Source organism: Melanostigma gelatinosum, assembly GCF_949748355.1.
Source record: "Melanostigma gelatinosum genome assembly, chromosome: 4".
Taxonomy (NCBI): Eukaryota; Metazoa; Chordata; class Actinopteri; order Perciformes; family Zoarcidae; genus Melanostigma; species Melanostigma gelatinosum.
This window is the reverse complement of record NC_136637.1, coordinates 28,556,540-28,574,057: the sequence shown is the minus strand read 5'-3', so window position 1 is coordinate 28,574,057 and position 17,518 is coordinate 28,556,540. Positions and strand designations below refer to the sequence as shown.

Below are 17,518 nucleotides of genomic sequence, written 5' to 3'. Positions count from 1 at the left end.
CAGTAAGTGACGCTGCAGTGACCGACATTAATTCCATTAAGGCACATTTTTGGCCCCATCATGAGATTATAGGGGTTCTCTGGGGAACCAGACTTTATTTATACTTGTGTTCGGCGCCGTGGCGTGAGACTCCACCGATGATGAGCGAGCTACGAGCAAACACGCGAAGGCGCTTCTGCTCAGTGCGCTCTTCTCCTCGACACCAGAGGCTGCACAGACGGAAGGAACGGCTAAGAAGCAACGAGAGAGCGACCGTTTAACGGCAAAACCAAACTCCACAACGCAGAGCAGGAACAGTAATAACTGAAGTCACAGCTCATATTCATGACTTTATACAAGCCCTGCACAGAAAGAGGTCAAGTACTAAATGCATTGTTAAGAAACAAAGGTTCATTGTCCTGGAAACAAGCAACATTTAAGAACTTTTGTTGAGAGTGATTTAATCAGTGAACTATTTGCGACAGTTGGATTCGAGTGAACTCAGATGAACTCATGCAGGTTCACCAGAAACCCCTTCAGCTCAGACTCCAGCAGAGACCGGTCCACTGTGGACAGACCCAGATCCTCCAGCAGAGACCGGTCCACCGTGGACAGACCCAGATCCTCCTGCTGCGGTAGAATGAGAGGGACTCTGGCGCTCAGGAACACCACCACTTTTGTCCACAGGGACCAACAGAACCAACACTAAATGGAAGTTCCTCTTGCAGCTTTAAGGTTTGGGGTCTTGCGAGAGACAATGGTCAAAACCAGTGCAACACATATCCTCACTTTTAATCTCTATCAACATTAAAACACTGGACCTACAATTCCCAGAATGCAACTCAATAATGTTTTTCACAGTCTTTCATCACCCTTTTTATATTATTGTTATTATGAGTCAGATGAACAGAAACAAAACTCCGAATGAACATCAATGCTGCTTCATAACTGCTGGGTATGTAAATAAGAAATTGTTTGCAAACATATTTATCATAAAACCATGATAATGTGTCTGTAAATGAACTTCATTATTCTCCAGTGAACTGTCAGTCATACAACTTCTGCCTCCTCAATGCTGCCAGATGTGCACCGTCGTGGTCACATATTTACGGTCAAAGTTCAATTGAGTTGATTGAGGTGAAAGTCCAGGACTGACTATGACGCGTACAGTTTGTCTGCATTGTTTGCAGACTGCGTGCAACAGCAGTTTGTGAGCGCAGCTGCACAAAGTACTGAAAGAACAGAAACTCTCCATCGGAAGTCATGTTCTTGCTCTGCGCGGGATCACGTGTGCACATGACGTCATCAGGGTTATTTTCTCAGACTCGACAAAGAGCCATGAAGAACACATTGTGCAACTGATTTCACAGAAGTATTCCGTAATAAACATACACGCGATTGTTTGACGTGAGTTGAACTGAAACGGAAACAAAGAGAAGCTTTGATAGAGATTTAGGAGTTTTTGCATCTCAGCACAAACAGAAGTGACGAAAGTAAAATACAATAAAAGTATCTTATAAATAACAACAATAAAAAGACAAATAAGAGCTCCGAGCCTCTCAACACGAGTTCATATTTGCACCGGCATGCACTGCTCATAATACGTGAGTGCACACGTTAAAACTGCATCCACAACCACATGAACAGAGAAAGGGCTTTGACGTGAACGCACCGCTTCAGCGGAGCGCGTGAAACATGACTCCTCCACAAAGGTGTTTTTAACGGAGGACAATCATTCGCACTAAAGCGGTGGCGTGAGCCCCGGAGACGTCAGCAGTCCCCGCCTTAATTACAGGAATCAATTGTTCGATTTTTTTTCTTCTTTCATTTCCCAACTCAGAATAGATGGTTGGAGGCGTTATCTGACTGTCAGGGCGCGCGGGCAGTGGGAGACACCAAAACATCTGGAGAACTCTGTGGAATAAAAAAAATAAAAAAAACTCTCCTCAGTGGATTTGTGTGATTCTGCCTCACATTTATCCTTTTTGTTTGAAGAATGCGTCGCGCCTCAGCAGCCTGGGCTGGCTGGGCGCTCTGTTTGTGCGCATCTTTGGCCACGAGCGCGCAGGACTACCCGGAGGACGAAGAGATGGTTCTGGATCTGATCCGCGAGGACGGGACTCGAGCTGAGACCGGAGCCGCTGCTGAGTTCCTCAAGTGCAAAAAGGTAAGGGGGGGGTTGCATCTTCTCCACACTACCTGAGGTTGTGTGCCTGACAAGTTTGAAGTCTCCATCTTCTCATTATTATGCAGGAATTATTTTATATGTGCAATAACATACATCATGAACTCAGTTCTGAACTAAGCACCTGTACTCTTGTGTTCTCGGCTGCAGGCAGCGTGGCGCATGCCCGGTCAGTACCTGGTCCTACTGCGTCAGGGGTCGCGAGACTCTCACGTGCAGAGGACCATCAGGAGGCTGAGAGCCAAAGCGGCCAGGAGAGGCTCCCCGCTGGAGGTGCTGCAGACCTATTCTGGAGCTCTGCACGGCTTCCTGGTGAAGATGAGCAGCGACGTCCTTCACCTGGTAGGGGGGGGGGTCAATGCCATGACACCAGTCAAATAACCCAATCAACTTATATCAGCATCTGTGCATTTCTTTGTGTTTTGCACGCCATTAAAATGCAAAGTATTCCAAAATATTCATACCTTCGGAAGAATATCTTACATATGAGAAAGACAAACTTTGTGACACCTTTGCCGATTGTATGTTGTTTTGCATCTCTTTATTTTGCATAACTTTATAATTTACCTTTGCTCTTATCATAATGGAACTCAATGGAACCTCCATTAACTAACATTAGCTCTTCTTTTGAATTTTAAGATGTGAGCGACGTAAGAATTTCGGCATCCTTGGTACCAAAGTATCAGTTTTCATGACATTCCTATTTTTGACCCACAATGCAATGGGATTGTGTTCCTGGCAGGCGGTGAAGCTCCCTCAGGTCCACTACATCGAGGAGGACTCGTCGATCTTTGCCCAGAGCGCCCCCTGGAACCTCCAGAGGCTACTGCAGCCTCACGGCGGCACCTCAGAGAACGGGACATACAGGCCACCCAGTGAGTCTGCCTCTGACACACACACACACACACACACACACACACACACACACACACACACACACACACACACACACACACACACACACACACACACACACACACACACACACACACACACACACACACACACACACACACACACACACACACAGTAATCACATCTGAAATCTCACCCTCTGTCCTCTGCAGACGACGGAGGGATGGCGGAGGTGTATCTGATGGATGGCGGTGTTCAGATTTCTCACAGAGAGATTGAAGGACGAGTGCTCGTCACAGACTTTAACAACGTCCCCGAGGAGGATGGAGTGAGAGTTCACAGACAGGTGAACACACACACACAGAGGGAAATACATTGCACATTTGTCATTCAAATAAAAAAAGGTATTACTTGTGCGTCCAACCCTCTCTCTCCTCTCCAGGCCAGCCAGTGCGACGGTCACGGCACACACACGGCGGGGGTTGTGAGTGGGTCGGACTCGGGTGTCGCTGGAGGCGCCGGCGTCAACCTGGTCCGTGTGCTCAACTGTCAGGGGAAAGGGACCGTGTCAGGAGCTCTGGCGGGTAGGACTCACGCGGATCTGTTGGAGATCATGTGATGGTTGTTCACGTTTGAGAAGCATGGCTTCAGAGAGCCTGCTCGATCACTCTAAGCCTAATCAGTCGTCCGTTTGCATGAAAAGCAGGCGTAGAAATGGAGCTGCTGTTGCATGCAACCGTTATGTAGAAACACATTGGCAAAGGAGAAATGGAGGGCAATCATTTCTGCAGCAGCAGGCTTTCCAATTATTATTCAAACCAAATGTGTTATCTCAGGTCTGGAGTATATCCGCGCAGCTTTGCAGTCCCGCCCCGTGGCTGCTGTGGTCGTTCTGCTTCCTTTCATTGGTGGATTCAGCCGTTCGTTAAACGCGGCCTGTCGCGACATGGTGGCGAACGGAGTCGTGGTCGTCGCCGCTGCGGGGAACTACAGAGACGACGCCTGCCTCTACTCACCTGCTTCAGAGCCCGAGGTCACGCGACACTTTCCATCTCGAGCAGCCTGACGGATGCATTTCAAGCACATCCCTTACCTTAACGTGTGTGTGTGTGTGTGTGTGTGTGTGTGTACAGGTCATCACAGTCGGGTCCGTTAACTCGGCGGACCAGCTCATGTCACGGGGAGCGGGTGGCACCAACTTTGGCCGCTGCGTCGATCTGTTTGCACCCGGCGATGACATCGTGAGCGCCAGCAGCGACTGCAGCACCTGTTTCACCTCCCGGAGTGGAACCTCTCAGGCTGCTGCTCATGCTGCAGGTACGCACACACCTGAAACAAGACGCCAGTAAACTTAAAGGCATCTGTGTTGCAGCTGCAGTATAAGTGCTTCACATCTTTTGGTTTGTGCACCTGCAGGTGTAGCGGCGGTGATCCTGTCGTCCAATCAGAACGCGTCCCCGGTGCAGGTCCTGCAGGTGATGCTGCGCTACTCCGTCAGCAACACCATCAACTTCCTCTCTCTGTCCGACACGAGTCGTCTCATCACCCCAAACCTGGTAGCCGCCATGCCTCCCGCCAACGCCACAAGTTAGTGACACGACGGACACTTTGATTTTCAACACGACCGGCATCAGCGAGTAGTTCACACCGTGTGCCTGTGTGTGTGCAGATGGGGAGCTCCTGTGTCGCTCGGTGTGGTCAGAGAGGTCAGGGGTCACGAGCACCGACGAGGCCGTCAGCCGCTGTCGTCGGGGGGAGGAGATGATGAGCTGCAGCGGCTACAGTCCTGACGGTGACCACGTGGGAGAAACCATCACTGTGAGTTCAAACTGCTCTGTGATTATCACTAAAAACACTTTGATCTCAAGTGTGCAGTTCATAAAAAGCCTCGCTCGGCGTGTACAGGTGCACAGCGGGCAGATGGAGTGTGTTGCGCACAGCGCTCCGGGGGTTAAAGGCGTGTTCGCTGTGGCGCGTTGCTGTGTGACCGGTGGGCTGCAGTGCCGGATCCACGCTAGTCCTGAACCCGGACGCGATGCCGAGTGCGTCGGCACGCAGCACCACCTGACCGGTACGTCTCAGCTCCAATCTGCTCGAGAGGAGTGTGAAATTACAAAGCTTTTTCTTTTTTGACAATTTGGGGAAATACACTTACTTGATTTCTTGCTGTGAGTTGGATGAGAAGATCGATATCACTTTGGTGTCCGTCCATTACATTTGGAGTAAAGCCAGCAGACGGTTGGAGACGGAAGGACAATGACTGGTTGGAGGAACTTGATGTTGGACTTCCTCCTCAGGTTTATTCATACTTGTGTGAAAGGCACAGAGACAGATGCACGAATGCAGGCGAGTGATCATCTGTTTCATTTGCCCCTTGGCTCACACAGAAGGGAGAACGGGGAATATGGGAATGTTCTCCTCCGTTCATTTTGCACACGTGACGGCGTCTTAAAGATTTTCAAAAAGATTCCATTTTAAATGACTTCAGCGGGTCATTCATACGCCACTGTTACACTTTAATGAATCAGATTGTTGGACAGTCCTTTGGACAGAGCCAGGCTAGCAGTTTACCCCCGCTTCCAGTCATTATGCTAAGCTAACTGTCTCCTGCCTCATATTTAATGGAGAGATATGAAATTGGTTAATTCAAAAATAACAAGGTGTTGAATTCAGTCCACACTGTATATAAACCAGAGTACCCTTTAAACCCGGAGGAAGCTGCATTTAGAACACCGCAGTCAATTATGCCAGTTGCCATGGCAATCACCCTGAGAGTTCTATGTGCTCCCCGCCAACATAAACACCGGCTACAGCACACGTGCGCTGTAAAGAGCAGGGCTGTCACACGCCGTTAGAACACTTGAATGCATCGTTGTTATCCATAGATATCACGTGTTCCAGCCCAGCATCACGGCAGGTCGGGGAATAGTCACGAAATGATGATCTATTGGTTTCATGGACACTCGTCCATCTTTCTCGTGTCGTCAGGACCAAAACAACACAGATGGAAAGTTGATCAGGATCCTGTTTGGTGGAGGAGACATGTTAAAGGACCACTCACAGTATTCCTGCACGATCTAATCTGAAGCGTTTCTTCAACTTATCGTCTTTAAGCGTTTGGGGAATACTTCTCTCCCCTCTTTGTCTTCCCACCGTTTCCTCCTCTGCTTAAGAAACTCTGAAAAGTCCTCCGAACAGATTTTCACATTAGGATCCAACTGAAAGACGAAAGACTTTGTGAATAACTTTGACTTTACATCTCGACTTAATTCTCAGAAAATGTACTCTGCATCTAGAGATAAACGGCTCATTCTACGAAAACACAACAATTCTTATTTTCAGGTGATTGTACACAAAGAAATACTTGTTAATATGACATTACATTTCTGCCAATACATCCCCCAAAATGCTGCACACTGCACCTTTAAATAATTCTTACAGTATGCTTGTTTGTCTGCCGTTTCATCTTGTTTTGATGTAAAGCATTGTGAACATCTTGTGTGTGATATGATGCTGTACAAACACATTTGAGTTGAATTATTGGGCAACACTTCTAAAGGCCGAGTTCATCACAGCGCGTCGCTCACGTGTCTGCAGGCTGCTCCTCTTGGTCCGCTGCCTCCGTGTCGTCCGACTGGCGTCCACATGGAGGCGATCGGAGGCGCTGCGTCGCGGAGGCCGGGGTGACGTCTCACGCCGTGTGCTGCCACGCGCCGTCTCTAGAGTGCAACCTGTTGGACAACAGATCAGCTGACGAAGATCAGGTGAACGTTTTATCTCTCAAATCTTTGTATTCGTGAAGAACTCTTGACGTTTACAGAGTAGGTGACGGATTACACCACGCAGTGTGTTCAAGAAAAGAAAGAAATGCTGAGCGTACTTTAAAACATTGCTTCCGTTTATCATTCAAGATAAACTTATTTCTCTTTGTGTCACTGGAGGGAATTTCCTCCAGAATTCAAAGTTGTCTTTCTGCTATTAGCCAGCTGTTTACTTTGTGGTTGTTTGTGCCTCTCTGTGGCTGTTTTGTGCCTCTTTGTGGTTGTTTGTGCCTCTTTGTGGTTGTTTGTGCCTCTTTGTGGCTGTTTTGTGCCTCCTAGTGGCTGTTTTGTGCCTCTTTGTGGCTGTTTTGTGCCTCTTTGTGGCTGTTTTGTGCCTCTTTGTGGCTGTTTTGTGCCTCTTTGTGGCTGTTTTGTGCCTCTGTGGATGTTTTGTGCCTCTGTGGATGTTTTGTGCCTCTTTGTGGTTGTTTTGTGCCTCTTTGTGGCTGTTTTGTGCCTCTTTGTGGCTGTTTTGTGCCTCTTTGTGGCTGTTTTGTGCCTCTTTGTGGCTGTTTTGTGCCTCTTTGTGGCTGTTTTGTGCCTCTTTGTGGCTGTTTTGTGCCTCTTTGTGGCTGTTTTGTGCCTCTTAGTGGTTGTTTTGTGCCTGTTAGTGGTTGTTTTGTGCCTGTTAGTGGCTGTTTTGTGCCTGTTAGTGGCTGTTTTGTGCCTCTGTGGATGTTTTGTGCCTCTTTGTGGCTGTTTTGTGCCTCTTTGTGGCTGTTTTGTGCCTCTTTGTGGCTGTTTTGTGCCTCTTTGTGGCTGTTTTGTGCCTCTTTGTGGCTGTTTTGTGCCTCTTTGTGGTTGTTTTGTGCCTCTTTGGGGTTATTTGTCATTTTGAGTCTCTTCCTGGTCGGTACGTGTCCGAGTAGTAGATGCAGTCCATGGTGACCACCTTCTCCGTATCAGCCTCAGTTAAATATTCTAAACCGATAGAAATGTCTGTGAACACATCTTTCCTTCTTGTTGCAGGTGGAGGTGTCCTGTCCGTCTGGCTGGACTCTGACAGACTGCCGCGCCGTCTCTCAGGGCTCCGCCATCATGGAGCCAGACGCTAGCGGCAGTAGTTCCCGTGTCCGCGGCGTCGCAGTCTGCTGTCGCGTCCGACCAACGCAGCCCGATACAACTCCCCGCTGATTTAATGTCCAACGTCTTAAAACCAGCTTTGACTCGTCTCTTCTCTCATGTTGTCATCTTTAACTTTCACCAGAGACTCTAAGCACTTCTGTAACGCGGTTTGTGTGCGTTTCAGTTTTAGGGATTAGATCAAAACATGCTTCAGCACACAAAGTGTTATAATAATGCCTCCGACTTGCTTATGTTGCCTCAGTTAGTTCCGTCTTTAAACTCTATATAGTTTGTCAAATGTAACCAAATATTTCTGCATCTTTTAAAAACAATGAGCTTTGACAAACATTTCATTTGTGTTAAAAAAAAAGAAAGACGCCTTGCGGCATAAGATACGTTATAATCGTTTATATATCGACCTGATGTCGACGTAACACAGCAGACATTAAAGGTGACATGTGTATGATGTAGTAAATAAAAACAGCAGATCTCTCTGCAACGTCGACGCTGTTAACTCTTCACATTCTGTTGATGTTCTTTAAAATAAATCTGTTTATTGCTTATGGTGATTCCCAACTGAGTGAAACGACCAGGAAGTCTCAAAGTGGCAGCCATGATGAGAACTGGTTTAATTCTCTAAATGCAAATCAAGTAATGTCCCACAATCCTTTGCTGGAGACACCGGGGGCCTTTTCTTCTTTTCACGAGATTCATCATCACGTAAATGTATTTGTTTAAACTGTCGGTTTGTTGTCAACACGGAACACAAATGTTACAACTCATCACATTGTGTGCAACGGCTCGAGTTGCACCTATAATTTATGAACCTTCTGTTTTCACCTTTCACAATAAAAGCCCTAGACGTATAATATATTTGCAGAGTATCTTGCAGTTCCGTGTCCGTTATTCATCAGGTGTAAAAGCCTTCAGGAGGTGTGTATCTAATTTGGACAGGAATCTTTAATTGAATTGTAAAGCAACAAGTTAGTCACTGTAATAACTTACTCATGAAAAAAATAAAAAATGTGATCTTAGCAACGTGGTCGTCTTTTCCTTACATCTATGAATTCTCCTTCACATCTTTCCTCGACTACATGACGTTCGGCGTCGAGGAAAAGTTAGGATGAAATATTTTTGGGACTATTTGACCGCAACCCCAGGACCCTGAAACAAGCAGCCAAATGGAACTCAGCCATCACTCATGTCATTATTCACGCCGGTTATGTTCCTACTGTCCTAACTCTTCAGATAACACACACAAATCACCACACACACTGATGAAAGCGCTTCATGTTTCTGATTGTGAGTAAAGAATCAGGCGGCACCACCGCTGTGTGTAATCAGCCTGATTAGCTTCATTAACAAGATAGTTTCCTTCTGCTCTCACCAAAAATAAAGTGAAATAACCGACTTTACACTTACAGAAAGCATTTGTCCGTCCCGAGCGTCAAACTGTCCTCATGTGACAGTAAATAATAAAAATGGAGTGTAAACCACAAAGCAGTTTAAACAAAGCTCACTCACATGGGACTTGACCCCGCGTTCAAACACACAGACGCGAGCATGGCGCGCGACGCTGAGCCGCACTGATGAGCGGACTGGAGGCTGATTGGCTCTGACGTCATCACTGCTGCAGTGATCCGTCTCGTCGGGCGGCTGATTGTTCTCGGCATCATGTAACACGAGGCCGAGGTCACATCTCGTCCGATAAGACCTTTTTCAAAGCAGACGTTGTGACTCATCGCAGCAGGAAACGCACCGGCGATATCAATAACGAGGCTCTGTTGAGTGAAGTATCTCGTGCATTAAAACTGCCTCGTGTGTCGATTGCGTGTACACAACAAATGCTTTAATATTTACGACATTGGGAAGAATTTCTGAGACGTGAGCTTACTGCACATGCTCCACTGCCCCACAATGCATTGCGTCCCCGGGGGCCTCGAGACCCGACGTCAGCAGTGAGAGATTTTGAGCAGAGCTGACAGCCGTTAACATGCCACTTTTATTAAGTGAGTAAATGTTTTACATTCAAATGATGTGGTCAGTTTATCCAAATGACGCGCGCTGGGACATCTGAATGCTGATGTGCGCGCAATGAGCCAACGAAGGTTTGCCTCTCATCTGGGAGCAGAAAATAAGGAGTTAAAATGTTCAGCATGTACTCGTCATTGAGCCAACTTCAGTGTGAACAGTAGAGTAAAATGATACTTTATGGCTCGTTTAGTGGGCAGTAAGCAGGACATTCTGATGGAAGTATTCAGAACGCAGCGCAGGAACCTAAAACTGAAGCAGCTAAATGCTACACCTGTGCTTCACCCGTCAAAACGTCTGCAAGGAAAGTCTATTCAGACGATATAAACATGAAAAAGGTAAAACATCTAAATGGAGCATTAACGTTTTATATAAAAATGACAATGTGTAAACATACCTAAAAAAAACAAAAACAAAAAAAACAAATGTTTACAAAAGGTTGTGCATTCCAGTTTATTTTATATCAAATTTCCCCTTAAATCAAACTCCGATGTACAAATTAAAACTCGTGTTTTAACATGCGTTACAGAATCCTGCGATGGCAAGAAGTGAACTTTCCAAAATCGAATGACAGTAAAAACCCGTAAAGATGCCACGATATCCCCCCCCCCATCCCAGGATTAAAACCGACGTTTCTTTTTTTTAAGTTTTCTTTTTCTTTAAGTAGTTGTGGGTGATGAAGCAGTGAGGGGGGGGGGGGGGCAATGTAGGAGCGACTGTTGGCTGAATGCAACTCGTGTTGCCATGAACACACATGGCTAATGGGGGGGGGGGGGGGGGGGGGTTACACAGCAAACAACATGGAAAAGATGAGTGTTCCTCTGTCACATCTAGTGAGATAGAGAAGGGGGGGGACAGAAAAAAGAACGCATTGCATGATGGGTTCTCACGCTGTAAACATTGACCTGTTAAAGCTGAGAGAGAAATCGGCTAATGACTCGTCTTCAGAACATCTCGAGTGGAAGTGTTGCTTCCCGAAAACCAGGCAGCGTGAACTCGGTATCTACAAAGTGTCTGAGAAGCAGCATTTTGTTCTTGTTTGCTTTAAACTGTCATTGAAACCCTTGTCCTGTCGCCTCAACCCCGTTTTTAAATCAGGGTAGAAGTTACAACCCCCCCCCCCCACACATACACACAGAATCAACAGCCAACGGTTACAGTCCTACAATCCTTTGTCCCGACACACAGAGGTCTAACCGGGGGATGAAGAAGCCCTGTTGTTCTACAGCGAGACGATTTTAAACCACAGGAGACACCAAAGTGGAGCAGACGACGACCCACCTCCTCTGGAGATGTGACGATAGTGTGGGAGGTGGGACGGGGTGTGTTGGGGGGGAGATCGGGAGGTTAAGGCACTTCAAGTCTCCCGACGATGGAGCTACGTTTGGGGTTCAGCTCCTCTGTGTGTGTGTTTCAAAGACAAAAGCTGAAGGCGGCGCAAAAACAAAAACCTGATAAAGCAGAGGTGACAGTGAGGCGAGAACGAGCTGCTTCTTTGTGTTTGTGAGTGGATGAGTGACACACGCTTGCATGTTAGGTATCTTTCCCCCACTGTGTGTGTGTGTGTGAGTGTAACCATGGCACCTTAAAGTAAAACATGCTCCTGAGCTCCCCTTCAGTCGGCACTGACGGCCACACCGCGGCTGATCCGTGCACTTCCCAGATCAGCTTCTTTTGCATAAGGCTTGAGTCCCCCCCCCCCCCCCGCCCAAAACAAAACAAAAAAACATTCCTCTGCAAATATTCAATCCAGAGTCAAAGAAAACTAAAACACAGGCGATGAGAGAACAAAAGAAAAGCATAAAAACCCGGCACAGGAGGAGCGTCCGTGTGTCTGCTTAGTGGCACTGAAACATGTTAAGTTGTCGAACGCTAAAGCGGCGGCGAGGAGGCTCTAGAGGAACCGCCCAGTGCTGCTGTACATTCACAATAGAACTGGGCCGGACTATAAAGTGCATACTTAACCCCACCCCTCCCAAGTGCTCCTCTGCGTGTGTGTGGAGGTGTTCCTGTACAAATGCACACGCGTGTGTTTGTGTGTCTGAGAGTTCCTCTAGAGCAGCTTACTTGACCTCTCGCAAAAAAACAAAAAAACAATGTGTTGCATGTCTGTGGAGAAGAGCGCAGGAGACTTTAAAATATTATCTTACACTGGAAATTACACCTATGAAACAAATCTTTACAATATGTCTGTAGATACATTGGCAAATATGAGCAGAAAATTGTTAAAACACAACCCAAACCCATCCTCCACCTCGCTGTCATTCTGAGTGAATGAATGAATAAAAGGATAAACTGAAGTCATCCGTGATTGAGGAAGGTGTTTTTCTTCTTTTCTTTTTTAATGTACTTTTGCCCGTTATGATAATGCATCTCCATCATCGCCCTCGGCGGCTCTGAAAGGAAGTAATTTATGATTTTATTCATAGCTCCTCCGCTGCCGCAGCGACCGAGAGAATTAAGTGTTCCGATTGGCTTGTTGTGGAGTCCTAAATGTCACCGGCCAATCACGAGTGCAGCTCTTCCAGTTGGCTGCCGGAGCCGTGCCGCCTCCTCCCCTTCTCCGGAGGGCTGGAGGAGCTACGGGTCCACGTCTTCCAGGTCACTCTTCGAATCGCCGAGCATCATGGGAGATTCTGACCCCTGGAGAGACAGACGATAATAACAGGGTCGGTACAGATTTTTTTAAAGTCAAAGTCAAGCACTTTCAAGGTACCTGAACCAAAAATGTCAAGACCCTCGACGTCGACTATGAATGCAATCGCAAATAAAGTTTACCGGAGTTGAAAATCAAGCATTACTCAAGAAGAATATTCAAAATTCAAGCTTAACCCCGACCTTATAAATAAACCACGTTTCAAACTTTCTATAACCAAGAAATGTTTTTGGGAGGAGAAGGAACAAATGGTGGACCATCCCTGTGCTGACCAGCCACAGTGGGATTATGACTCTGAATATCTGGAGTATTGGTGACAGCGTTGAGCTGTGTGGGCATCCCGTCAGACTCAGCAGGAGTCCCAGAAGAATGGAGCCGCGGAATAACAACCGTGGGAGGCAACGAACTGCCTTTACAGCTTCTGACAGAAGCTCGGTGAGATGCTCCATTTTCGTTTTCCATTCTTCTCTGCGTGAACAGAGCGACGATGAGCTGCTGTAATGCGATGAGTCATGCTCAGAAGGCACCGCGGCTGCTGACCTGTCGGAGGCTGCGGTCTGCGTTTTCGTTGGCCGGGCTGCCGTCGGAGCCGTTGCTGCTGCCGGACTGCTCCTTCTCGTTTAACAGCGCCGTGGCGTAGGCCAAGGTGTCCTGCAGGGTTTCACACACACACAAGACAGTGAAACGGGAGAGAGCCAAGCGGGGAGCAGAGAGCATCAAGTAGAAACGTTTGTGTAGTCGTGGTGGAGGAACTGGAGGGGGTTGTATCATGTATTACTGTGTGTGTGTACCTGTGCAGAGATAGTACGCTGGAAGGTTTTGTTGGTGGATGTCTCATTGGACACGTTGCTCTGTGGAGTCCAGTAATGCTCAGTCATCTGAGGGCAGAGAGAATTTGATGCAAACATGTCATTTCCTTTTGCTAAGTTATTGCTCCGAGAAACAAGTGAGAGCCGCTGCACAGCGCTGGAAGGAAGTGTGGAGATCTGAGCGACAGAAAATTGTTAAAATTCATGTATAAATTGTTAAAATAGTTATAACGTAATGAATAAAATGTAGCAATAGTTATAAAGTCATGTATAAATTGTAGCAATAGTTATAAAGTAATGTATAAAATGTAGCAATAGTTATAAAGTCATGTATAAAATGTAGCAAGTTATAAAGTCATGTATAAAATGTAGCAATAGTTATAAAGTCATGTATAAAATGGAGCAATAGTTATAAAGTTGTGTATAAAATGGAGCAATAGTTATAAAGTTGTGGATAAAATGTTAAATTTGTTAAAAAGTAATGTATAAACTGTGAAAAAGGTTAAAAGTCATGAATAAATAGACGAGTCAGATATAAAGGGTAGATGTGAGCTTTTGTTGCATGTTATTTGTGACGTCTCTCTCTCCCCTCGTTTCCTGTCAGCTATCTACCGTCACTCTCAAAGTCAAAGAAAACCTAAAAAATAAACACTTCTTCGACATAACTGACGGCTCAGTCGTTCAGACGCTTGCCTTTTTTTGCAGCCACTGCACTGCCCAGCTCCAGTGACCAGACAAGTCCTTGAAGTAATCTTTGGCTGGAGCACACCTGGTGGGAGGAAGAAGAGGATCAGAGGGATTGTATCGCCCAGTTCATCTGTCAAATAAACCATCGAAGTATCACAATCACGACTCTTAACTTCTGACACTCGGATGAACTCACTTCTGGGCTAACGTGACCAGGAACTTCACACACTGGTAGCAGCGCCTGCTGTCCACGTTGTTGCTCTGGTGCATCAGAGCTGAAAAGAAAAAGCCCTCAAGTTAGATTTTTATACATTTAATAAATACATTTCATTCCAGAGATGCACGGATATGCAGATTCTCTTTCTATGAACCAGTGTGCAAAGTACCCTTCTGAAATACAAGTGTACTTCTCTCTTGATTTATTCCCTCAGTAAACATTGTAAACATGAGTTTATGGTCTCAATCTCTAGTTTCAAGTCTTCTTCAATACAGCATGATGTTCACTTGGTACATTATGGTCCATTTAGAGTCCATCATGTAAATTTGTCCAAACAGGGTTCTGTGTAGTCCACCAACAGACGTGACGACCGGCTCACTTCACCCAACCTGATGCGTCTGTGAGTGGCTGTGACATCACCGCCTGAGCAATCGGTGTATCTATCTAACAGCAGTTGAGTTCTACTCCACTGCTTTGGGCATCAGAGCAACAACAGACGTACTCGTACCTAAAAGGCCTTTCTCCGACTCAAAAGCATACTTGAGTCTCTGCGTCTGCAGCGGGTCCTCCATAACCTGAAAGATTTAACCGATGTTAGAAACTCATCACGACCGCAATCGTATCTCACAAAGCGAGCGATGAAAAAGGGGAGGAGTGAACTCACGAGGAGCTCCTGCAGCATCTGAAAGATGTTCTTCAGCTCATGAGGTGGAGCCGTCTCCAGCTGGGTCTACGAGACACAAATTATTCACAAGAGTTTAGACTCCTTATTGGCAAATAGTCTGTCAGGTTTTTTCTTATTATTTATTTTTACCTTGAGCAGCTGCAGCACACCCAGGGAGAAGGGCTCGTTACAGTACGAAGAATAGGTCACCATTTCTATCAGGAGCGACAGGGGACCCGACAACTCCCGCATGGCAAACATCACCTGTAAACACCCACGACGAGAAACATCAGGCAAAGAGGCTCCGAGCCTTTTCCACACAGTCCATGCTTTTATATCCCCGAATGACAAGAAGTGCAGGTCTGGTTTAACGCCACAGCACGCGGTGTTTTTAACGTCACCTCTAGAAGGTAAGGCTGTCCCTCTGGAGTGAAGAGTGAGGCCAGGATGTCGGCGTGGAGGAGGAGCTGGGTGGAGGCCGGGACGCAGCTCACGCGCAGCTTAAACCCTCCTGGAGCTACGCAGGAAATAAAAACAAAACAGGATCAGACTAACAGCTGGATCGCATACAAAGACGTCAAATCCGAAACCTGCAGTGTCTCACCCTGCGTCCGCTGGGGGTTGAGGTCAGAGTGAAGAGTGATGAGGGCCAGCGTGTTGTGGAGGTGGAGGAACTCCCGAGCCTGAGCTGGACTCCACCGCCGGTTCTGTGGAGACACACGGAGGAAACATTGGTAATGTGGGCAAAAACAAAATCACATGTATTTGTCTACTGAAAGTGTCAACACAACTACATCGGCTCTACCTGGTTGTTTTGCCTGTTGGGTCCCAACAGGAAGATGAGCATCCGGCGATAAGCAGAGTGTTTCAATAGCAGCTGACACGGACCGCATCCCTGAGGAAGACCAGAGGGACAAAAGACATTCAACTCAACGCGTTGGACACCAAAGAGAGCAGAAAGGTCCAAATCCACGCATCAGCTGACGGTTTCTTACCCTCTGAGCAAAGTTACTGAAGAGGCCGAAGTACTGAGCGCAGTTCTTCACATTCTCAGGAACGTCTTTGTCCAACAGGGACAGCAGCGTGTCCGTCAGGTTGTCCACTCCCGGGTCTCCGAAGTGAAGCGCGCTCTCCAGAGTCCTCTCGAGGATGGAGGCGACCACCACCCTCACCTCCCTCACGCTGCACTCCAACAGACAAACCCTGAGGAGACGCGATGGTGATCAATGTCTGTGGTGGAAGTGATCACGAGGCGTAAACGTCCTCAGGGTTCAGACACTGAAGTGACTTTATAGTGTTTACGTCATGTCCGCTAAGCAAAGGAGCAGCCAAACCTTTCCTTTTGTGTGTGTATTCATCATCTCTTTCCTCTACACTGTTTTACATTTATATTATAGAATTTATTCAGAATTTTATGCCTCTGATGAAGTTTGAAAAAAATGTTGATTTAGCAACAAAACAGCAATAAAGCAGAAAACATCAGAAACAATCATCAAGATCAGCTAATATGAAATAAAAGGTAAAATGATGAAAAGTTAAAGATTTAAAATGGTAAAATATGTAGTAAATTGTGGTAATATAGTCGTGTTTTATTGCACATCAAACTCACGTTTCTGTGAGTATTATCGGAAAAAACCGAACTGACTTGAAGCCTAAATAAACTCGTGTATGTGAGAACGGATGCGTTTGAGTTCTAGACACGGAGGAAGACAAGAAGTCTCAAACAACGTTTGTGTGAGAAAACACATTTGATGTCTTTGTCCTTGAGACACACAGCTGAGTGGGAAAGCTCCTCATCTGGTCTCTCTGGGAAGAAGACGAGTGATGAGACAACCGATCATGTCTCAAGGACTTCATAGCAAAACAGAGCAGAGCAAGACAACACCTCTCCCTAAACACCCCCCCTCCTCTGGCTTTGTTTACAATTCTAGAATCAGCAGCCAGCCAGTGAGGGTGAGTGAGTGCGAGGGGACACACACAGAGACAGAGAGAGAGAGAGACAGAGAGAGACAGAGAGAGACAGAGAGAGACGGAGACAGACAGAGAGACACAGAGACAGACAGAGCGAAGCTTTAGCGGCTGCAGCAGCGTTATCATCAGGGTGGATTATGTGACCTGAGGTCAGAGGGTTTAACGTTCAATGATTAGGACGAGCTGTGGTCTCTGTGTTATCACGTATCACGAGGACAGCGACAGACGCGCTGCAGCGATGTCAGACAAAACTGTTTTGTTTTCAAGTCTGCTCTTTGTGCTCTTTGTAAATGCTGCCCTCAGAGAAGAGATCTTAATGGGACGAATCAAATAAACTGGAGTGATTATGTGTCACTGCAGCTGCAGAGCTCAACCACCGTCCCTGATCTACTGTCTGACTAAAGACTTTTGGAAACATTTTGTTGAGCAGGTCGACAGAAAACGGCCCTTTGTTTCACTTCGTCCACCAAACAAATAATTCTGCTGCAAAATGGCCACGTGAACAAAGTATCCCAAAAAGGGAGAAACTTCTTGGTAAATTGAGGTGAAAGAGATCCACGTTTAACAACATCGGTGTA

The 17,518-nt window shown here is 46.6% G+C and overlaps 2 protein-coding genes across 5 annotated transcripts in view; one reads left to right on the top strand and one right to left on the bottom strand.

Moving 5' to 3' along the window:
• The first annotated feature begins 1,865 nt into the window (after positions 1-1,865).
• Positions 1,866-8,107, top strand: pcsk9 (proprotein convertase subtilisin/kexin type 9). Its single transcript, XM_079267549.1, has 12 exons — positions 1,866-2,146; positions 2,315-2,506; positions 2,907-3,039; positions 3,232-3,365; positions 3,462-3,603; positions 3,856-4,052; positions 4,153-4,336; positions 4,436-4,606; positions 4,689-4,837; positions 4,925-5,090; positions 6,617-6,783; positions 7,810-8,107. Exons 1-12 carry the CDS (start codon positions 1,976-1,978, stop codon positions 7,972-7,974), a joined length of 1,971 nt encoding a protein of 656 aa, XP_079123675.1. The 5' UTR covers positions 1,866-1,975; the 3' UTR covers positions 7,975-8,107.
• Positions 8,108-10,383: 2,276 nt separating this feature from the next.
• usp24 (ubiquitin specific peptidase 24) overlaps positions 10,384-17,518 on the bottom strand; it is a 37,260-nt gene continuing 30,125 nt past the window's right edge. For all 4 annotated transcript variants that reach the window (XM_079266727.1, XM_079266728.1, XM_079266729.1 and 1 more), the window contains exons 55-66: positions 15,965-16,172; positions 15,775-15,864; positions 15,574-15,676; positions 15,371-15,486; positions 15,120-15,233; positions 14,970-15,035; positions 14,814-14,880; positions 14,285-14,363; positions 14,095-14,170; positions 13,384-13,470; positions 13,133-13,243; positions 10,384-12,579 (exon numbers count right to left, since the gene is read on the bottom strand). In XM_079266727.1, coding sequence (XP_079122853.1) covers positions 12,517-12,579; positions 13,133-13,243; positions 13,384-13,470; positions 14,095-14,170; positions 14,285-14,363; positions 14,814-14,880; positions 14,970-15,035; positions 15,120-15,233; positions 15,371-15,486; positions 15,574-15,676; positions 15,775-15,864; positions 15,965-16,172 — 1,180 coding nt within the window. In that variant the 3' untranslated portion in view covers positions 10,384-12,516. The remainder of the gene's footprint in view (positions 12,580-13,132; positions 13,244-13,383; positions 13,471-14,094; positions 14,171-14,284; positions 14,364-14,813; positions 14,881-14,969; positions 15,036-15,119; positions 15,234-15,370; positions 15,487-15,573; positions 15,677-15,774; positions 15,865-15,964; positions 16,173-17,518) is intronic.

What these genes read in the sequence shown, in the direction of transcription:
- pcsk9 (XM_079267549.1), top strand. Translation starts at nt 1,976, where the DNA reads ATGCGTCGCGCCTCAGCAGCCTGGGCTGGCTGGGCGCTCTGTTTGTGC. An exon ending in CACCTGCTTCAGAGCCCGAG is followed by an intron (nt 4,053 to 4,152) that starts GTCACGCGACAC and finishes GTGTGTGTACAG; the next exon opens with GTCATCACAGTCGGGTCCGT. An exon ending in GCCTCCCGCCAACGCCACAA is followed by an intron (nt 4,607 to 4,688) that starts GTTAGTGACACG and finishes GTGTGTGTGCAG; the next exon opens with ATGGGGAGCTCCTGTGTCGC.